Below are 24,095 nucleotides of genomic sequence, written 5' to 3'. Positions count from 1 at the left end.
TTCTTAAGTATCGAATACATTTTGGCATTCGTTACTATTTAAAGATGTGATGAAATAACGTCCAACCGGGGCATTTTTTTCCACTGAACACTCGTAATTCACCTGATGTGAAGTTCCCGTTTTTATACAACACAAAATACACCCATACTTTCTTTGCCACGTTCTACATGTCTGTATAATTTTCGCGCGCTTTTTATTGAGACAAAGGATAAAGCACTTTTTATTTGACGCTAGAATTTTTTATTGTCGCATTAGCATTAAAATTTGGAAGCGTAATTCCGAAATTCGGAATACAAATTTAATAATGCTCATTCAGAATCGAACAAAACATTTACAGCTGTGCGCAATTAATTCAACGATAATCTGTTCAAAAGCATCGAACGAATGCTCCGATGTAACAACGCTACTCCGTATAAAACACTATCAGAATGCTATTTTTATGGAAAAACAATTTTTACACTGCTTTGTTTTGTTTACCTTGTTATCATTATTTCGAATGGCTTTTCTGGACGAAATGTGAATGAATTTTTGTAAAATGTTCGTACCGGTATGATGAAAATCGTATCGCAATACAATATGCGGATTGCGTATTGCGATATATACCGATAAACCGGTATATTGTTGCAGCACTACTAAAAATGTGACTAAAAGTATTCACAATGTTTCACTATAAACAACTGTAGACATACAAAAAAACTAACACCCCCCTGAGAGCCTTGTTTATAAACAATAATGAACTATTTTCAGAATCTCCATGCAATTATAGTTCCAATAAAAAAAATCAATAAATCCATTTTAAAACACAAATCTTTGATAATCATTAATGTGGTTTATTGTATTAAACAATAAAACCCAGTTTATTTTAGCAGAAATGTGGATCCGTCAAGGGAGAGTATCTTGAGCATACTAGTATGTTAATGAAGAAAGAGTTCTCTCAAATGATAATTGGGTACAAATTGTGACTTCTAGAGTGTTCACAAGGTTTCTCTATAGCCATATAAGGAATACTGCCCCGTCCCTGGCGGCCATGTTTTTCAACGGACCGGAACCATTTTTGAACTCAACCAACATATCATTTAGACAAACATTTTGACAAAGTTACATGAAGATTGGGTATCAAATGTCACTTCTACAGTGTTCACGTTTTTCTTTTTTTTTACCTAGTGACCTAGTTTTTGACCCAGCATGACCCAGTTTCGAACTCAGTCGAGGTATCAATGGGACAAATGTTCTGACCAAGTTTCATGAAGATCGGACAATAAATGTGGTCTCTAGAGTGTTCACAGGGCAAAATGTTGACAACACACGTCGCACGACGGACAAAAGGCGATCACAAAAGCTCACCACGAGCACGTTGTGCTCAGGTGAGCTAAAAATGAAAAGTTCTAAAAAAACGTATTTTTTTACAATTATTAGTTAATATATTGATTAACAAATCACGACTGGTATATATAACTTGAAAAAAGTTTGTAAGTTTCCATATTTTCAGTATATACTTCAACTATCTCTGTAGTCTTTTTATTAGTATCTAAAATAAGGCACAGTTTCAGAAAAGATGGGCCAAGTGTTATAACTCACACCCTGGAACTATTGGCCATTGCATTTCCTATCAACATTCTTGGTGAAAATGTTGTGTAATTGTTATTCTTCAATACATGTGTACATTCTTCATAAGCAGCAGGACCATTTCTATCACCATTTTGTCCCACTGGACGGGTGGTGGGGGTGTGGGTGTGGGGGCCCCCGAGATAAAAATGTTTATATTATCACTCGTTTTCATTAATTTCAGGTGTTGAATGTGTATTTTTCCATATTTGTCAGTAGAAACCTTTACCACTTAGATACGTATTTTACGCATAGATATGTATTTTTACACATTTGTAGTCCCATAAAAAGTTAAATTTAATTAATGACCATTCTTACTAGATTCAAGTTTTTAAGGTTTGATTTCCAACCCTTAGATACTGATGAACAGCAAACAGCATAAATCCCGAACAGACTGTGAGTTACTCGCAGTCTGTTCTGGTTTTATGCTGTTTGCATATAGCATTTTTCACTTTGCCTCTGTGGGCGAGGTATATGTCAATCAAAATAATTGTAAGATGACGTCTCGCAAAGAAAACAAGATGATGCAACTAAATACAGTGCAAGTAAGTGTAGTCTTATTACCTTAAAAAGACTGGTTCAGAGATTGGGCTATTTTTTTTAAGTGTGTCAGTAAATGCCTGAAGTGTCAAGATTTTGACCACCAAACTGTGGAGCTCCTCTAGAATGAATAAAATGGAATTTAAGACAGAAAATCCAAGTTTTTTTCCAGCTGGACATGAACCAGTGTCCTTAGGATTGAAAAGCGCTAGCCACTTGGTCATCCTGGCTGTTCTGTTTTCAATGCATTGTATACTTTCAATTAGTGATCCACATAAATCTGCAGTTACTAGAGATGTGCACTTGCACACTGTTTGCATGTAAAACCAAGTTACGCGAGTACATGTTAAGCTAGACATGGGATGGAAGGTATGAAAAAAAACTCCAGTTGTATCACTAAAATCTGTATGAAAATGACCTGAAGCACAATTTGATACATGATTGTTAAGTTTCATCACACTTGCAGCAATACCTTATGAGGCAAGAGAAATTGGGCAAGATTGCAATAAGATTGCAAAAATCACAAGCATATGCCTATTTACGTATATAAAGATTGGAAAAACAATATCCACTAATTTCTTAATTTTAACCTTGATTTAGATACCTTTATCCTAGGGACCTTGTTCAGACACATGCAAAAGTGTGATATGAACACGTGTGTTTCTTGAACATAAACACTTTTTGCACACTTAAAATTAACAGCATCACACTAACCATGGCAATTAGAATAGCTTAATTTTTTGTGAAGACACTAAACTTTGAAATTTCAATTCAGACAAACAACAAACCACCAAGTGGCTATTAAAAAATAATTTATTGTTTCAACATATTTTTTCATCAAAACACTGATTAAATAAACTTCTTCTTGAAGTTAATACAACTTTAAACATCAACAGTTAAAACTGAGTTTGTGGTAAAACCAGGTAATAGCAGATCAAACATTTTTTACATTAGGATTTATGGCACACATGCGGATTTGTTTCACTTGTACAAATATTAATAGTTTTTATCAGTTCTAAGTTGACATATTTATTGCAGTTTAAACATTTTAAACTTTTGTATTAAAACTTTGTAAGGTGACCAAACAATAAAATACAGTTCACTTAATCACAGCATTGATACTGAAAAGAAGCAAAACGGCTGTTCAGAAACTCTTGTCCAATATTTGATAAATTGTATATGTTTTATAATTAAAATGACATATAATCATAAAATACATAAAAATGCAAACTTATATTTATTTTGTCAAAACATTTGCTGATTGAAAAACATGTAGTACTGGCACTGTTCTGCTTGAGCACGGAAACGTGCCAGACAACGACAGACAACCTAAAACTAGTATACCCCCTTCTGTAACAACTTTGTTTCCTGAAAGTTATACAAAATATGTTTAAAACTTCTCTTCAAATAGACTATCACACATCCAATACTTGAAACTTCTTACATATGATAAAGTACCATGCAGCCTTTACACTAGTTGTTTTTGAGATCATTTCTAATCTAGTCCAAAGGATTCAGTCTGCAAATTAAAAATAACTATCGGTTAGGACTTAATAAAACGTATAATAGTTGAATAAATTTATCTTCATTTTCTGGCATGATATCATGGAACTTACTTGTCATGCCCCTATGCTCTACTGGGTAAACACTACAGATATCGTTTCCTTTGAACATCTATTTTAAGACATTAGATTCTAAATAGTTTATTTTATTACAAACTCAAAATAACCAGTTATACTGCATTTGCTGAAATATTGCAATATTAAAGAATGATTTAGTTTAACTTTAGACCAAATACTTCTATATCTATGTAATTTGGACAATTCGAAGTTCTGAAATCTCAAAAAAATTAGTGAGCTGCTATCATACCAACATCAAGTTTAAAAATATCAGCTTTTTTGGAAAAAACTTATATTTATGTTTTAAACAGGATAAGTCCTCAAATATTTTTATTTTTAACCTTCAACAGAATTCATGTTCTCTCTTTTGATACTCTTGTTCCCATAAACAAATGTGCACTGCAAACATTCAATACTTAACGGTGCCATACTCGCTAGATACATAAATAAAACTATGAATGACACGTTTTTATGTACCAGTACGTTTGAATGCCATCTTTTTCTATTTCATATTGACTACTGATCTACACTATTCTTCACACATTTACAAGTTTCACACTATTCAGTTACAAAACATAAATTTATACTGATTAACATATTTTGTGACAAAAACTAAATCTAAAGAATGCTGAACACATTTGGTGGGAAGAAAGACATTATAATAATAACAAAGACCCTAGGTCTTTAAACTACATGTTACAAAAATTATAATAAACATACATTAATATAATAATAGTCTAACAGATGCTGAACACATGGGGTGGGGAGGAAATTATGACTAAGGACCCTGTAAGCACGCTTGATTTTCAGAAAATATTAGGCGCATTCTGAGAAAACTGGGCTTAATGAATGTGCGTAAAGTGTTGTCTGCACAGGCTAATCAGGGAAGACATTTCTCCTAAATTGGATTTTTGCTAAGAGACTTCATTTAAACCAAATATGTCATAAAAGCTAAAAGTGTCATCCCTGATTAGCCTGTGCAGACTGCACAGGCTAATCTGGGCGGCACTTTTTGCACATGCATTATGCCCAGTTTTCTCAGAACATGACTCATATTATGAACATACAGTATCAAATAATACAATTCTAATTGGTGTTGAACACATTAGATGAGAGGAAACACACTTTTTGCTTGATATATGCTACAAAAATATGTATTATGTACAATTCATCTCAATATGATGCTGAGGCCATGTTTACAAGTACATGTAAATATCTCCATTCAATTTCAAACTAGTCATTCACCGGAAATCCATTATATGTGTCTTGAGCGGAAAGTGTCGTCCCTGATTAGCCTGTGCGGACTGCACAGGCTAATCTAGGATGACACTTTACACACATGCATTATGCCAAGTTTTCTCAGAACAAGACACAAATATTTTTAGTAAGAGTGACATTGACCTTTACATATTATGACATGCTGAAAATTCAATCCTAAGTAAATCTCAATGAAAACAAGATATACAACAAGTTTCAGCAAAATTGGTCAAACCAATCGTAAGTTTTTTGCCAGTAACCATCTGTTCGTTGTTGGTCTTTTGAACCCAACTTACACAAACACAATCAAAGCTAGGTGTTTGCGCAAGCTACAAAAAAAAAATCAGTGCAATAAATCCATTCAAGCACAAGTTTGGCAAGTGCAAAATGAAAATTACAGACCAAACATCATCAGTTTGATGCTACCCTACTGCCATACATGAATCAAATAACCAGGATTTTCAACTACGTTTGAAACCTGTTAAACAATAATCCTATAATATTTTACACAACATGATACAAATGCATTCATCAAGAACTAAATTAACAACAGCTGAACACATGTGGTGGGAGGAAAGACATTATAACAAAGAACAGTGGTCAATGAACATAAAAAAATAAGCTGAACATAATTATAATAATTACATAAATCTAATTGGTTATGAACACACTAATAGGAAACGACACATGATTGACATGATATTGGCATCCAAAAATTAAATATAAATAAACTGCATTATGGGAAATCAGGGTGCAGTCTTCACAGCCTAATCAGGGTGCAGTCTTCACAGCCTAATCAGGGTGCAGTCTTCACAGCCTAATCAGGGACAGGAAGTCTTCTCAGCCTAATCAGGGACAGGAAGTCTTCTCAGCCTAATCTGGGTGCAGTCTTCACAGCCTAATCTGGGTGCAGTCTTCACAGCCTAATCTGGGTGCAGTCTTCACAGCCTAATCTGGGTGCAGTCTTCACAGCCTAATCAGGGTGCAGTCTTCACAGCCTAATCTGGGTGCAGTCTTCACAGCCTAATCTGGGTGCAGTCTTCACAGCCTAATCTGGGTGCAGTCTTCACAGCCTAATCTGGGTGCAGTCTTCACAGCCTAATCTGGGTGCAGTCTTCACAGCCTAATCTGGGTGCAGTCTTCACAGCCTAATCTGGGTGCAGTCTTCACAGCCTAATCTGGGTGCAGTCTTCACAGCCTAATCTGGGTGCAGTCTTCACAGCCTAATCAGGGTGCAGTCTTCACAGCCTAATCTGGGTGCAGTCTTCACAGCCTAATCTGGGTGCAGTCTTCACAGCCTAATGTGGGTGCAGTCTTCACAGCCTAATCTGGGTGCAGTCTTCACAGCCTAATCTGGGTGCAGTCTTCACAGCCTAATCTGGGTGCTGTCTTCACAGCCTAATCTGGGTGCAGTCTTCACAGCCTAATCTGGATGCAGTCTTCACAGCCTAATCTGGGTGCAGTCTTCACAGCCTAATCTGGGTGCAGTCTTCACAGCCTAATCTGGGTGCAGTCTTCACAGCCTAATCTGGGTGCAGTCTTCACAGCCTAATCTGGGTGCAGTCTTCACAGCCTAATCTGGGTGCAGTCTTCACAGCCTAATCTGGGTGCAGTCTTCACAGCCTAATCTGGGTGCAGTCTTCACAGCCTAATCTGGGTGCAGTCTTCACAGCCTAATCTGGATGCAGTCTTCACAGCCTAATCTGGGTGCAGTCTTCACAGCCTAATCTGGATGCAGTCTTCACAGCCTAATCAGGGTGCAGTCTTCACAGCCTAATCTGGGTGCAGTCTTCACAGCCTAATCTGGGTGCAGTCTTCACAGCCTAATCTGGATGCAGTCTTCACAGCCTAATCTGGGTGCAGTCTTCACAGCCTAATCTGGGTGCAGTCTTCACAGCCTAATCTGGGTGCAGTCTTCACAGCCTAATCTGGGTGCAGTCTTCACAGCCTAATCTGGATGCAGTCTTCACAGCCTAATCTGGGTGCAGTCTTCACAGCCTAATCTGGGTGCAGTCTTCACAGCCTAATCTGGGTGCAGTCTTCACAGCCTAATCTGGATGCAGTCTTCACAGCCTAATCAGGGACAGGAAGTCTCTTCTTAATAAAAATCCAGGCTGGGCAAAACATGTTGCCCCTGATTTGACTGTGCGGACTACATAGTTTAATGGGACGATAGTTTCAGTGAATGCATTAAGCAAAGTTTTCCTGGGTCGCAGCTTATATTATAGATCTAATCAGATTTTTTCGTTGATGAAATTTTACATAATTCAATTTGAAGGGAAATTTTTTTAACATCTGTAAGATGTTTATCAAACTCAATTCTATGCATCAATAATGTACATTAAACAAAAGTTCTAACACAGCAAATGGACTTAGTTGACTTTCATTTCTGTATTTACTAATATAAGAATTTTAGATGTTTCATGACTTAAACAAAACTCTTTCTTTTTTCCCCATATTTTACATCAAAAACATGCATATTATAACTCAAATACCAAAAGCTGACATATGAAACTGAAATTCCAAATGGAGAAACATACAATCATTTATGCATGATGATAAATTACTTGTGTATACTTTGAACAAAAAATTGCTTTAATATGATTCTTAATGCTTATCATGTAATGATTCAAAGATAATTCAATTAATTATTACCACCATGAGATCATGATAATATATCAAAAATATGCATAAAACTCCATTGAATAATGAGCGAAGGGAGATAACTTGAGTACATATTGGCTTGAAACATAAAAGTTCATTCATCAGACACAGGAAACATTCTATGAAATGATATAATTTATGGAAGAAGTAAAATATTTCAGATAAATATCAATATTTTTCACGTAGCTACATATATTCCATGTTATAGATTAAGCAAATATTCTTCCTACCTATATTAATCACTCATATTTATTTGTGAGTGTGCACTTTCTATATACATACATCCATATTTAATTGATAAAATCATCATACATGAAAGTAAAATAAATGTTTAAAGCACATATCAGTATATTCACTTGCACTTGCAAACAAACCTGTACATTTACATGTATGTAAAATACACTTGAGCAAAAGAACATTAACATCTATGATAGCTTTAAGCTGATTAAAAAAAAATTGTTAAAACTATTCAATTGCAGTAAACTTTCTTTCCCAATATTAATTAAAAATGATTTAGCATTTTAACAATTCCATGTTTGCAAAATGTCTATCAAGAAGGAAATAACTTTTTGATGATACAACTTTATTTCAATTGTTTGTGTGTGTGAAAGCCTTCAGATTTTTTGTTAATTCACCCCAATCTCACACAAACTACACAGCGTTATCTCGCACTCTTATTCCCCAAATGCTAGTCCGTCGAATGCCCGTCGTTGGGCGGGCGACTTCAGAGAACTGAAACCTGTTGACCTCAATACGAGGCATATTGGACTTGAGGACTTCCAAGGGTCCCTCCCTCAACATACCAAACACGTTTACTGCTTGGAGACTCACCATGTCATTTAAATCCCTAGAAAACAAGAGACATTATACTCAATTGTAAATAAACAAATAAATAAGCCTTGAACAAAGAATGGTTAACCCTTTGCCACTTAGATACGTATTTTGACACATTTGGAGTCCCATAGAAAGTTACATTTCATGAAATACCTTTCTTACTAAATTCAAGTTTTAAAGGTTACATTTCCAACCCTTAGTTACTGATGAGCAGCAAACAGCATAAAACCTGAACAGGCTGCGAGTTACTTGCAGGCTGTTCTGGTTTTATGCTGGTTGCAAAAGCCATTTTCACTTTGCTTCTAATGGGGAAAAGGGTTAAACTTCAATCAACAACAAATAATATTAAATTAAACAAGTACAGGTTAATTATTAACATTTGAAACAAGTGATTTTCATATAAATGTTAGAAATTTGGTTAGGGGTCTATAAGGCTCCTATGCTTAATAATCAATACGAGTTCCTGAAAAAAACAGGTTTTCTAATGAATTAAAACTGTTAAGTAATTCAGCAATGGGTTCTTAATGATGACCCGGCAATTAAACCCAATAAGAAATATGGAATTAAATTCATGTCAGTGGTGTGTAAAGGTAATTTTAATCATTATCAGCAAATGAAACTTAATCTATAGTAAAGGTTAGGATAAAGTTACCATGTGTGTTTAACGCCATAGAGTTAGTCTGTTCAAATAAGAAAGAACAATTTTAACATTTTCAAAGGGGCAAACAAGACCTGTTAGTGACTGAAAACATGTCACAAAAACACTGCACTTTCAACATGATAAATGCAAAAATACTTTTTATTATGGTATATACAATCATACAACTTTTTTGGATGTCATGTACTTTTTTTAAGACAATTAGAAATAATAAATATGTGAGTCAGTTTTTCAGGGTAAAAAACTAACAGCAACTTACGGAATGACTCCGGGAGAAATGTGGTAGCAGCGACTAAGTGACAGATGTTCCAGGCAATCTAGATGGGTCATAATGCAGATCACTGACTCATTTGTGAGGGCTGTGGAGTCACTGAGGTCAAGCTCTCTAAGGTTAGGACAAGTTTTACACAGCTGCTGTACCTCTGGAAAATGTAAGGATAATAAAATGTTGTTAAACTTCATGTGATGTACACAACTAAGTCAGTTTTTACACTGGCCACTTTCCAAACAAAAAAAATCTTACAGATGTAACAGTCATAGGTTGGAAAACTTGATGTACAAACCTATGGCCACCTTTTCAAAATAATTATCCCTTATTTTGAAAGTTTTTATTTGCACCAGTATTTTGTTATCAGGTGCGCTTCTTTAATGTCATGGTAATTGCTTTAGGTTATCAAAATGTCATCTCAGGATTTTTCATAAGATGCTCAAAAAAACTTATTTACAAGTGCTTTTAAGTTAGAATTTTTGCATGGAAAACAAGAGATGTGTTTGTCAGAAACACAATGCCCCCTACTGCGCCGCTTTGAAGCCATATATTTGACCTTGACCGTGAAGGATGACCTTGACCTTTCACCACTCAAAATGTGCAGCTCCATGAGATACACATGCATGCCAAATATCAAGTTGCTATCTTCAATAATGCAAGTTATTACAAAACTTTAACCATGGTTAAAGTTTTGGGACACACACTTTGTGTGTGTGGGGGGGGGAATAAAATGATAAAAGTATAAAGTCAAATGGCAAATTGTCACACACCATAAAGTGCTACATTGTTTGTTAAAATTTTTGGTTGTAAGAAAATATAATAAGTTAATGGACAAATGTTCACACACAAAATTTGTTAAGAGTATACAAAGCATTATCAGAGAGATAGCGATAATGTTCATTTGTAAATTATGCAAGACAAATAATATTTTCTGGTTAACAACATTTATTTCTCAAGTCCAAATTAAACAAGAGCTGTCAGAGGACAGCGTGCTCGACTATTCGAGTGCTTGACAGTATAACCTAAGCCATCATGGGGAAATTGTTCATATTCAATAATTTATTAGACGATCTTTCAAAAATAATAAAAGGAAAAAAAATATTTTGTTTGGGGGGGTAGGGGGGGTGAGAGGGGGGTATAATGTGGGTGTGGTAATTTATTAGATGATCTTTAAAAAAAAAATGGGCGGGGTGGGGGTGAGAGGGGGTATAATGTGGGGTTTGGTAATTTAATAGATGATGTTTAAAAAATAAAAATTAAAATTGGGGGGGGGGGGAGGTTGGGGGGGAGGAGGGATTCCGGGTAGGGGCGTGGGGTATTGTTTGGGTGGAATCCATTGTGGTATTTAGGTAAGTGTTGTTTTGGCAAAGTAATAATAAAATGTGATCATAAATAAATAAGTTATGGCAATTTAAGCAAAATGTTCAATTATCTAAGTGTAAAAGGGGCCATAATTATGTCAAAATGCTTGATACAGTGGTCTGCTCTTGTTTATAGGTTGGGGTCATGTTGGTTAGCAGGTATGCAACATATAAAAGCAATATGTCAAAGGATATAGGAAATACTTGGGGTAGTACGCAAACTTTAACATAGAATTATCAATAATATGCATATTCTAGTATAAAAGGGGCAATAATTATGACAAAATGCTTGATATAGTTGTCTGCTCTTGTTTATAGGTTGGGGTGATGTTGGAAAACAAGTATGCAAAATATAAAAGCAATATGTCAAGGGACAATGAAAATAAATGGGGTAGAACGAAAACTTTAACATTTGCTGCATATTCTAAGTGGAAAAGGGGCCATACCTATGACAAAATGCTTGATAAAGAGTTTTCTGCTCTTGTTTATTGGTTGGGGTCATGTATGTAAACAAGTATGCAAAATATGAAAGCAATATGTCAAGGGACAATGAAAATAATTGGGGTAGTACGAAAACTTTAACATTTGCACACTAACGGCACGGAACGGAACGCTGATGCCGGGGTGAGTAGGATAGCTCCACTATATATATTTCATATATAATAGTTGAGCTAAAAATGGATTTTGGAATGGAATGTACTGGTTTATGTATGTTTTATCCCAAATTGTTCACAATTGATATATATCAAACAATAGATGTTTTTCCCACTTAGTACATGGACTCTATAGTTTCCAATTTCAGGGCATAGTTCTAATTCCTTACACCACAAGAGCAAAGCTCTTGTTCAAATTAATAAATAAATTCTGTTGGGCCAAACAATAAGCTGTACTGTCCAGGGTCCAGTGCCTACATTGTGTTCCTTGCCTACCTTCGTCAGTGATGTTCTCCCTGCAGCCACTGATGTTGAGATGCCTGAGAGAGGGCGGGGCACACAGACACAGGTAAACCACGCTGTGACGATGCAGGTTGGTCCAGCCCATGTGTAGGGACTCTAGCCTGGCATTGCAACAACAGAAAATGTGTATTATGGTCTCCTTCTATGGAAATCGGGTTAAACGCATGTGCGAAAAGTGTCGTTCCAGATAAGCCCGTGCTGTCCGCACAGGCTAATCAGGAACAAAACTTTCTTCCTTAAACTGGATTTTCATTAAGAAAGGACTTCTTTTAAATGAAAATTTCATTAAAAGTGGAGAGTGTCATCCCTGATTATCATGTGCAGGCTGTGCAGGCTAAACTGGAACGACACTGTCTACACATGCATGAAGGTGAGATTGGAACGACACTGTCTACACATGCATGAAGCCGAGATTTCTGAGAACGAGGTTCATATTGTCAGGGAGGTGATATTGTGAACACCTCATAGGAAGTTATTACCCTAATTTCCTGGGCCAAACTGGATTTACAAAACACTTTTTCAAACAAATTTAGCATCATATTCATAACAAACTATTTGTACAACTATTTTGTTCAGGAAATTGAGGTAATCATATCAAAGAACAAGAAGTTACACTGTGATTATAAATTGTTGAATCTATGATTGTGATTTTGTTTCGAAGTCCTTCAGTATTCCATTGAACATTCACATGCACAATTAGGACCAAGTAGAGTAGCGTTTCTGCAATCTCCTCTGTGCTGACAGTATCCTTGCCATGATAAATATATTCTTAATCCCTAAAAATGTTACTAATCATTGCTTAACTAGACACAGACACAGCACACTTACTTCCTGCAATGGGATAACAAAGGCACTAGACCAAAAGCTGTCACTCCCTGACACATAGCCATGTTGAGCGCTTCCAATTCTTTATTCTCACCAATGTGGCTGAAACAGGATTTTCTTTCTTAATGGTGATAAGCCATAACAGAAATTAAAATGTACTTACAATAGTATTTACATTTACAATTTTATACTTGCGAAGCTTTCCTGAAGTTACTCATGTCAATAATCTTTTGGCTTTTTTTTACAAAACAAAAATTCTAATTTTTTTCCACTTTTGAAATACAATATATTTAACTCTTTACAAATTAAAATTCCACAAGTGCCACCATTTGGATTTTGCAAGGCAATAAAACAATGTGACTAAATTTGTTATCAAAAATATTTTTATCCATCACCACTTTTAGCATTGCCTGCATTTTAATAACAAACAAGAGATGTGTTTGTCAGAAACACAAAGACCCCTATTGCGCCGCTTTGAAATAAAATTTCAACAGATCATTTGGCAGGTTTACAAATCATCTCCCTTTAAAAGCTTATTACTTCTCTTGGATTGTATTTTTTTTTACTTTTGACCTTGAAGAATGACCATGAACTTTCACCACTCAAAATGTGCAGCTTCATGAGATACACATACATGCCAAATATCAAGTTGCTATCTTCAATATTGCAAAAGTTATCGCAAAACTTTAACCAAGGATAAAGTTTTGGGACAGAATGACAGACAGACAGGCCAAAAACAATATGCCCCGATCATTCAATCCGGGGGCATTATAATTTAAAAACCTGCATATTCGGTCGTTCACTTCAAGGTTCTCCAGGCTAATTTTGCGCAGGTCTCTACATACGGAGAATATTTCCTCCAGCACCTCTGGACTTGCCCCTGCCATACTGAGGTCCAGGTACTGAAGCTTGCTGAGTCTGAAAGTGCGGTACCTCAGTTATCAAGAGACCTGTTCTGCGAAAACTGGACTTAAGGAATGTGCATGTAGTCTGCTATTTTGTATCCTTAATAACTTTTGTTAAATTTTAAAATGTTGCTAACTTCATCAACTAATCATCAAGAAAGTGATTAGCATTTATTTCTTATAAATATTTGCTTTATATCTTGAGATTACTCGCAACAAATTTTCTTAGCGGGAGCTGTAATTTTGTAATCCAACTTAGAAACAAGGTGCAATATTGGATTCTAAAAATAATGCTTGGAGATTTTTACATCACCAGCAAAGATAGCCAGTACGACTCTTTGGTCAAATCTGTTTCAAATAAAAGTTAAATAATCTATCTCTGAAAAATAAATATAAACCAGTCTGTATTTTTCTTACACATATTTTTAATTTTGGATTTATTTTTAACCAAAGTTTTCCATATTAAAAGGTCCAAAATTTTCTGAAATTTTACTAGACCTCAGTAAATTTTATCTGATATGTCAGATGTCCGACGTCTTTCCCATGGGATGTCTTAGGCAATTCCATTCTCAGTAAACATAGTACATGTAACAGGTATTAAACAAAGGACCATATCAAATAATCATACCCTTGTCAGAAAACCAGGACCCCTTTGTTTTACTAACCTTGTAATTTTTATTGGACTAGATGGACCAGTGAATATCGGGCCTTCAATCTGAAAGGTACAAACAACAAAACTATTTATTATTCAATAGGGAAGGCAACAAATATTCAAACAAGGCTATTGTCAAGCAATAATGTCCCCTACCGGCGCCACCATTGTCGGTAATTCCACCATTCTCAGAATTGTATATTATTTTTTTTGGTTGCCATAGCAACCACAATTTTTGACGTAGGAACAAAATGAAAAGACGTGCATAATGTCCATATTGCCATCTATCCATGTCGCAAGTTTCATGAAAAAATATTAAGAACTTTTAAAGTTATCTCAGGATCCAGAAAACCACCATTTTCAGCAGTATTTCTAGTCTATTTGTTGCCATAGCAACCCGAATTTTTGACGTAGGAACAAAATGAAATGACGTGCATAATGTCAATATTGCCATCTATCCATGTTTCAAGTTTCATGAAAAAATATGAAGAACTTTTAAAGTTATCGCAGGATCCAGAAAAGTGTGACGGACAGACAGACCGACAGAAGCAGTGCAAACCATAAGTCCCCTCCGGTGAAACCAGTAGGGGACAATAATGTCCAGTTTGTGTCATGATTAGCCCCTGATTTGCAACATTCCACGTAACCATTGGTTTGCAATTAACAAGGATTGTTGATCAAATATTGTCAACTACAACCTTTTAACAAGTGCATACAATCTCATGTGACCTGGTTGACAAGATTATATTAGCCTCTCTCTGCGAAAAGGGGGTTTAATGCACGTGTCTAAAGTGTCGTCCCAGATTAGCCTGTAATCAGGGTAACCAGGTACAACACTTTCTGCCTAAACTGGATTTTTGCAACAATTGTTGTCTTCAATTAAACTTTTCTATAACCAAACTATTTAGTGTACAAATTATGCATATAACTGTTTAATGTACAAATAAAGGAAATAGTTCTATCATGCGTTATCTAATATGACCAAATAATCTGCAATGTTTATGACACACATCTGCATAAAACCATTAATACATTCCTACTATGCCTACCTCAGACTTTGCCATTCGTAACGCCCACACACCCCTGTTAAGCACATGTCCCAGCACCCCCGGGGCCAGAGTCTTCGTAGACAGGTCTATCCTCTTCCATAAAGACTCATCTAGCCTATTTAACAACACATAAACTCATTTATGAATGTGTTAATCGCTGAATTGACATTCCCGCAAATTTTTTTTTTTGGCTCCGTGCAAATCCCTTGTTGTATGATATAATAAAACAATGTTAATTGTTTAATGCAAGGGACTCTCCTCATTGATAAATAAATATACATTCATGAAGTTTCATATTTATATATTGTATAGTTTCTTAGATATAGCCATTAAAAGTGTGTGACATACTGACAGACTGACAGAAATAAAACTATTCCAAGAATCATCCTAGCCCAAAATTTTAGGGAAAAGTGACTTCTCCTTCAAATTTTATTAGGGAGAAGTGAGCCGACCTTTGATTAAACGCGTAAAGGTACTTTTATATTAATGTTTCACAATTAACTAGAAATGGCGCGGCAGAGGCTGACGCGTATCCCCACGGCGCATGTTTAACCCAGGGGGCGCCCCAGGGTTGATAATGGGGCCATGCATAGTTGAGATTGACCGTATTGTCATAAGATATGTTCAGTATCAATTTGAAGTTAGTCAGTGTAGAAATGAAGAATTTATAATAAAAGGCAATTTTGGGTGGGCGTGGTCTACGTGGGCGAGGGCGCCCCAGGGTTGATAATGGGGCCATGCATAATTGAGATTGACCGTATTGTCATAAGAGATGTTTAGTATCAATTTGAAGTAAATCAGTGTAGAAATGAAGAAGTTATAGTAAAAGGCAATTTTGGGTGGGCGTGGTCTATGTGGGCGGGGGCGCCCCAGGGTTGGTAATGGGGCCATGCATAGTTGGGATTGACCGTATTGTCATAAGAGATGTTCAGTATCAATTTGAAGTAAATGGGTGTAGAAACGAAGAAGTTAATGTAAAATAACAAAAAATGAGTGCAAATCTCTGACCTTGCCCAATCCCCACCCCAACCCCCATAACTTTTGACCCAGGGGTCAGATCAAAATTCCAAATAGTGCAGGGTTGCACATATGCTCATAGCTACCATGTGTGTAAGTTTCAAGGTTCTAGTGCTTATAGTGTAGGAGATAGTGGCCAGGACGGACGGACAGAAGGCGGAGATAACCACAATGTCCCCATGCTTTTCAAAAAGCGTGGGGATAGGATAATAAACATATATCTATAATAAAATATGCTGAAACACCAACTAAACATTTTATTTAAACTGCCATGATGTTATAGAGATATTGCTCTCCTTAGAACTGTAAAACATGTGTTTTATTTGGCCAAAATACACATTTCATTCATATGTAATTAATACTTAAAGCGGGTATATACGATTTTGTCAAATATTTATGAATTTATATAAACTGTGTAAAAAACTTATTATATATATATTTCAATATAAATTAAAATAAAAGTTAAGAAGAACATGTGTCGAAAAATGCGAAATAAGCCAGATATTTAATTCTGAAATTGAAAACGGCTGTACAGCCGAATTCGCCAGCATGTATACCATACATGTAGGATGTGCATCTAAACTTACGAGGGGTGTTCCAGAAGTTCATGGATTTTCGCTTTAACTTTCATTTGGTAACATAAATGGACAAACAAATAGCATGTTAAGAATATTTCGTCCTTTCCAAATATACTCTCCAAATATCATGGAAATACATAAAACAATAAATATATATATGAGATTTAAACATGTGCACAATGCGCACACCAACGCACGTGTAACGTTTCTGCTCAACGTCAATGACGTTATGAATTTAACAACTGTCAAATCTTTTCCACATAATCACCTCCAACGCGAATGCACTTTATGTGTTGGGAAATCCACTTGTCAAAAGTGTCTCTATACCAGTCAGCGTCAAAAGACGACACGATTCGCTTTGCTGCAACTGTAAGTTCCTGTTTACTTGCAAAGCGAATACCGCGCAACTGTGATTTAACTTCCGGGATGACGCGGAAGTCCATAGGGGCAAAATCTGGGCTGTAAGGAGGACTTAGGCGCTGTAACGTGAAATTTGCCGTAAATTCTGTTTATCAACGACATTTAAACCAAATTTTAATTCCATAACGGTCATACTTATAATAAAATACATGCGTGCGCCGCATGTTGTTACTGAGGTCTCTATGGCAACGCGTTTCAAACACGCTTTATGGAATTCATGCATTTTTAGCTTATATATAAAGTCCATGATAATTGGTTTGTATAATATGTAAATTTCATTGACTTTTACCAGCAAACTAATAAGTTATAGCGAAAATCCATGAACTTCTGGAGCACCCCTTGTAGTTTAACGGTTTATAATACAAAGATGAATGCTTCGGTTATTGTAGGAAAATATGTACGTCACTATCGGCTCGGGGCGCTAATTTGTCTTTGCTGCATTTTATGAAATTCGGCTTTAATGTATAATTTTTCTTGCCTATTTTGTGTTATTGTAACATATTTTATCAATATATTACAATTAAACACATATAAAAAATCGTATATACCCGCTTTAAGCCTAGAGACTGAGGATGTAGGATATAGGGAATATAGGGCAGAGCCCTAGAGTATTTTTCTTTTTTTAGTCTTTCTAGGTGCGATTTCTGGTACATTGCAAAATATTGTCAATCAGACCATCGGTAACACCGCATGTGTATTTATCATTCTATAAAAATGTTATAAAGAACGTCGAAAATAATTAAAATCAACAAACCATACATATCCGAAAATGACTGTCTGAAAACATGTCGAGATATGTCTTTTGCACATGAAGTAAAATATGCATATCGTATGACTGCATAAAATGAAAACCAGTAACCAGTAACCTAGCAAATACAATCAATATATAATTTGGTTGACATACTGCATTAAAATATGATATTGCAGTTCTTTACTTTGCCAATAGATAATTTAAAATTGCAAGATGGCGGACATTAGCAACATTCATAGATTGTACTGTTTTCAGAAAGTAGCGAAGAGGTTTCGTCAGTTACTGCTCATGACGTCATATCCAGCCGCTTACCAATCAGAAATAAATCAATAAAAGACCGGGCAATGTTTCATGGCGATATGATAAACGCATAACAATAACAATGCAAATACTTTATTTTCTTAACGCTATATTTTATCCCCTTTGCGCACAATAAGTCACTGTAAAGCAGTTGGTTATTTCTCTTTGATTTTTATTGCATATGCGCATTTTTAAATGAATTTAAATTGGCAATTTATTCCAACTAATTCCTTATTATGCACCAGTCACATTATGCAAATTAGACTAACGACAGACAGTAACGTGTAAGTTGTGTCAAAATAATTTACACTGTACATTTATTTGTGTTTCCAAAATATTAATAAAGACAGTTTATTCAAACATTGTTTTCTAATCATTATGTATTTACATTAATATGTAACTAAGACACTTGCAAATACAACTGACCACGGACAAATCACAGTGACTGAAGAAAATAACTAATTAAGTAACCATTTCATCTATGATTTTATCAATTAATTAAATACAAGATAAATTGTCATGGGAAAAATGTTTGTGTTTTAATTTAATTTTATCTGAAAAACTGCCTAATTTCCAAATACAACAAGAGATGTGTTTGTCAGAAACACAAGTCCCCCTATTGCGCCGCTTTGAAGCCATATGCTTGACCTTGAACGATGACCTTGACCATTAGCCAATCAAAATGTGCAGCTCCATGAGATACACATGCATGCCAAATATCAAGTTGCAATCTTCAATATTCAAAAAGTTATGACCAAACTTTAACGAAGGTTAAAGTTTTAGGAATGAAAAATACAATATTTGACCTTTGACCTTGAAGGATGACCTTGACCTTGACTTTTCACCACTCAAAATGTGCAGCTCCATGTGATACACAAGCATGCCAAATATGAAGTTGCTATCTTCAATATTGCAAAAGTTATAAAAGTTAAACCAAGGTTAAAGTTTTGTGACACACACATACAATGGCTGACTGACTGACAGCCGCTTACCAATCAGAAATTAGACAGACAGACAGGCCAAAAACAATATACCCGAGATCTTTCGATCCGGGGGCATAAAACTATTAAAAGGAACAGTCCGAACAGGTTCAGTGTTTGTAAAGAGATAGTTTAAGTATATGAAAAGTCTGTCTGGGACAATTGATTTTTTTTGCTATAACACCATGTTTATAGGCCCTGTGCTTTTCACAGTCTAAATGGTTCAGTTATTACACAAAGTAAAAATAATAAGTAAAAATATTCTTTAATATTCACACAATTGCAAATGCAACTTACACTAATCTGCTCCACTTCTTGCACACTCTAGCACATTTTGCGAGCACAAACTTTGGCAACCAACTGAATATACCTAGCACCATCTCATCTGATAGCACGCCAAAGTGATCTGAAATTACAGTAACACAATTTGATTACAGGCCATTCCCCAAGGATTTTAAGTACATAGATACCCCATGTGCCAGAATTTCGAAATCAGACATACCCATCTGCCTCAACGTTTAAATATTATCATTTATGCACATATAAGCTCTGAAGTAATGTAGCAATTTATAAATTGACACATCAAATAAAAGAACATAACGGTCTATTGGTCATTGTCAACTCAGGTACTACTTCAAAGCACCACAAGTAATTTTAAGTATACTATAATGTACACACAACGGATATGGAAAATATACTTAATCATACCAAGCAAATATTAGACTGTACCCTGAGTGTTATCCCCGCCAAAATCCGATGGCATAAAATTCGCTACAAAATACTTTAAATTAAATTATCTTAAAGGGATCTTTTCACGGTTTGGTAAATTGACAAAATTGAAAAAAGTTGTTTCAGATTCGCAAATTTTCTTTTTTAGTTATGATATTTGTGAGGAAACAGTATAACCGAACATTAACCATGGTCAAATATAGCCAATACAGTGTTCTGCCGTGGATGCGCCCTTGTGTCATTGGCGCAAAAATAAAAGATTTGTCCCCACCCGTTTTCCGTATATGGGCCCGCGGGCGAATAGAAATTAAGAATAAAAACCCATTGATTCCAACATTGTTTAGCAATTACAAAAAAGTCTGCCCCTAAATGTACATTCCAAGCAAATTGTCTTTGAAAATTGTCTTTGGCACTGTTTGACATTAACAAAATGACATGCAGTTTGTGCATAAAGCACAAAAAAGAGAATGCCTTTACTATCGGTAATTCTTAATATCGAACAAGGACTTTGACACGCAATGCTGAGTCCAATGACCATAAATCTGTTCAAAGTTTCATAAATATGTTGACAATTGTTTGACAGTTTTTAAAGTTTAAAAAATGTTCAAGTTTGAATTAGAATGTTACATCCTGTGGACTGGCTCACAGTACGAAGAAATCAAGCAAATTTAAGTGTGCAAGTAAAAGGTGATTAGTTTCAGAAATTTAATTCTGCTACAAATATATTACGGTGTCCCCAGATTTTTCCTTTTTGTCCCCACTTTTTAAACCCTAATGGGTCCCTGTCCCCAACAGTAAAGATTCACGGCAGAACACTGCAATATATGCATCTTTTGACGATTTAAAAAACTAAAAATTATATAGTGTTGCAACGCGAAACGATTGAATAATTTGGAGAGTTCTGTTGTCGTTAAATTTTGTGAAACTACAAAGATTGCTCATATAATGCATAAAATACTTCAACTAAGTATGCTTGGCAGAACAGCCGAGCAGTCTAATGCGTTTTTATTCCAGGTTACTCCAGGACTCCTGGGGTCACCGGTTCAAGTCCAGCTGCGGCTACTTTTTCCCCCCTTTTTAAATTTTATTCTTGATTTTTTACTGAAGCTTTTAAGATCCAATGTTTACATTTATCAATATTAAGCATTTAATGACTTATTTCAAATCATGCCAAAAACCGTGAAAAGGCCCCTTTAAAACAAAACCTGCCTCAACATGCTTTTTTGAGTACGAGGTTCAATTATATAGATGCCATTTCAAAGAATATGTACATTAAAATGAATTGTTTTTAAAAATGAGCAGACAACCAAATAAACGTTAGTATTCCTGGGTACATTTTAGTATATGTTCTGTACCCAAGGTACACTGAAGTAAACTTGAAAGTACCCGAGGTTCTTTAAAGTAGTGCCCGAGCCCAAAATGACCAATTGAGTGAATTTAAGCCGTTTTCAACCGCTGGTCTTTGCTATTTTTTTCTTAACACAATCCCGAGGAAATTCCTGATTTTGTTTGAGAAATACCCTCTTTACATCATGATTAGAAAAATAAATAAACGTTTGTGTAATGGTAACACAAAAATCACTCCTCAACATGCTGTTCACATCTTTAATTACTTACAATGATTCAACAAGCGAAATACAAAAAAATGAAATAAATTATATTGGATTTACAGTGTACAATTTATCAGCCTCATGCTTTGTGTTTTGAAAACTTATCTTTGACATTTTGTTACTGAGTACAAGATCAAATAAATCAACCATTGCTTATCAATCAGCCATACAATTTTCAACCTTACATAAACTTAATTATATAGCAGTAAAACAAAAACTACAATCAGTGGTCATCAGTTACACTTACCAAATGCAAATGGATCGGTCCTTTGTCGTTTAGCTGGTCTATTTATATACAATTTTAAATGATGTTCTGGATGTGAATGAAATGATTTGAATGAGGGTGTGATTTTATCATCTAAGCTGCTTTCTGAATCATCGCTGCCTGAGGTCACATTGTCTCTCTGATTGGGTAGTAAAATTCTAGGTGCCTAAAAAATAATGCCCTTCCATTATAAATTCCAAAACAAACTAAAGATTTGTGTTAGTATAAATGGTAATTGCTGAATGCTCCATATCAAATATCATCTAAAACATTACAAGTCCATAAGTCTCTAATTAATTGCCCACGATAAATCATTTTCTAATGTTTTAAAGTGCTGTAGTTCACATTTATGGTAAATTTCCTAATGCATATGATCAGTTATTCTTTTACCTTAATAAATTCTTAAATGTTAAACTAGTAATAAATTATTATTTTTTAACAATTTAAAGAAACATTTCATGGAGAAGATATAAATACAAGTTAAATAAGGTATGTTTTATTTTGACACCGACAGATATCTTGCAGAGTTTTTTTTTCCTTTTTTAAAGTTTATGAAGTACCCATTAAAGGTACTTTCTCAATGGAGGAAACACTACACAATTCTAAACTGCCATATTAAAAGTTCCACAAAGGGAAATTAAGTCAAATTTGTTCTAAAAGTGCATTATCCGCATTTGAACAAATAAAATGAGCGCTGAAACTGAACATTTACAGCAAAATGCATGTAAATGAATATTTGTACAAGTCTGTGCAAGTTATACCATGCAATAAGAGACCTGTTTTTCCCAATCTGAAGATTCAAGAATGCAATTTTTCCTAATCAGGGTTTTTAGCGCCATTTTTTTCCAATTGGTATGGTACCAGTACTTTTCCCAATTAGGAAAAAAAATACTGTCTTGAATAGACTAAAATATTAAACTATGTGATTAGTCATATATAAATCTTGATTTTATTTCTTTAAATAATTTGTAAATAGAACTCTGTGCTCCAGCTAGGATTTAAAAAGGGCATGGGGGCTATTTTGTCAAAAGGGCACTTTCTACATGCAGTATTTTGTCAAAAGGGCACTTTAGAGAGTGCAGGCATATCTGGAATGCATAGTAATGTTTATGTTTTTAATAATTGTTACAATGTAATAAGAGATTTATAAATTTTAATATTTAATTTTTTTTTTAATAAATAAAAGGGCAGGGCATGGCCTCAGAAGGGTAGGGCGAGGCTTTGAAAGGACAGGGCAAGGGGCCCTTCCATGTAGGCCTAGCTGGAGCACTGTGAATTAGATGTACTCAGTTAAAAAAAAAATCACACACCCCTGGTACAGGAGGCAAATTAAAACTTGAACAGCTGCTCTGGCTGTTCTCGGTGTACGCAGTGATGGCAGGGGTTGTCTCGGAGCTGCCGCAACTATCTGTGCTGGTCTGTGATAGGACCTCAGCGCCCATATCATGGAGGATCTTTTTGGTAAGAGCAGAGTCGATGTCCCATGTTGAGTTCTTTATGTGATTGCTGCTGGACTCTGGAATGTTGATATCAATGTCTTCAAGTGGACTTGATGCCTTACGTTTCCTGAAAACATAATTGTTTCAATATGATTACAAACTTGGATTAATTTCAAATAAATAAGTGCTATTACAACGATTTTAGTTATTTTTGTTCCAAATAAACAATTTCGTTCTGAACTGATGTTAATGATCCAGGTGAATGGGGAATAAAACTTTGGGGAATAAAACTTTATCAAAAGCGAAAAATGAGCCATTGTAACAGACAGCAGTTTTATTAACGATTCTCATATAAAAATACATAACAATGATTAATGGAAACAATGTAATTTAATACGATTTTCTCTAGGGTCATTTTTATGCATGAATTGCGTATTATTTTGTTTTAGACTAAAATTCAGTTCCTCTTTAGGCTCTTACAACTGAACGGAACAGTCCTCAAATTTCACTCATTTTAATACCACATAAGTAAGTTTAAAACACGATGGGCAACTATCATATTGGAGAAAATTCTAAAACTATTTTCCATTGACATAATACCTTGATTTTAACAGTATATTTTCTTTATGATCGTCGCTTGAAGGGTTTCTTTGGAAGCGCTTTTTCGGCATTTTTGAAAGGTAAGTTTTGCGCCCATGCATGACCCGGAAGTAGTTGTTGCGTGCGATTCGGAACACCTCGATGACGAAACATTTACAAGAAAGAGGCGAAAAGAGTAGAAAAAGCATTAGATTCTGAGCCAGCACTTTTCAA

General features: G+C 35.2%; 1 protein-coding gene across 1 annotated transcript; it reads right to left on the bottom strand.

Moving 5' to 3' along the window:
• Positions 1-2,940: 2,940 nt before the first annotated feature.
• On the bottom strand, positions 2,941-24,009 carry LOC127855266 (S-phase kinase-associated protein 2-like). Its single transcript, XM_052390715.1, has 12 exons — positions 23,883-24,009; positions 23,154-23,409; positions 21,826-22,009; positions 19,537-19,645; positions 15,194-15,308; positions 14,158-14,207; positions 13,371-13,505; positions 12,591-12,689; positions 11,736-11,863; positions 9,437-9,599; positions 6,967-8,532; positions 2,941-5,860 (listed from the first exon to the last, which is right to left on the bottom strand). Exons 1-11 carry the CDS (start codon positions 23,981-23,983, stop codon positions 8,337-8,339), a joined length of 1,536 nt encoding a protein of 511 aa, XP_052246675.1. The 5' UTR covers positions 23,984-24,009; the 3' UTR covers positions 2,941-5,860; positions 6,967-8,336.
• Between the last annotated feature and the right edge of the window lie 86 nt (positions 24,010-24,095).

Source organism: Dreissena polymorpha, chromosome 13 (genome assembly GCF_020536995.1).
Source record: "Dreissena polymorpha isolate Duluth1 chromosome 13, UMN_Dpol_1.0, whole genome shotgun sequence".
Taxonomy (NCBI): Eukaryota; Metazoa; Mollusca; class Bivalvia; order Myida; family Dreissenidae; genus Dreissena; species Dreissena polymorpha.
The sequence above is the reverse complement of the archived record's forward strand: the minus strand, read 5'-3'. Positions and strand labels throughout refer to the sequence as shown.

Excerpts from the sequence above, each read along its gene's own strand:
- LOC127855266 (XM_052390715.1), bottom strand. The coding sequence starts at position 23,983 with ATGCATGGGCGCAAAACTTACCTTTCAAAAATGCCGAAAAAGCGCTTC. Across the intron at positions 23,410-23,882 it reads AATATACTGTTAAAATCAAG|GAAACGTAAGGCATCAAGTC; the intron begins GTATTATGTCAA and ends TTATGTTTTCAG. Across the intron at positions 13,506-14,157 it reads AGTCCAATAAAAATTACAAG|ACTCAGCAAGCTTCAGTACC; the intron begins GTTAGTAAAACA and ends CCGCACTTTCAG.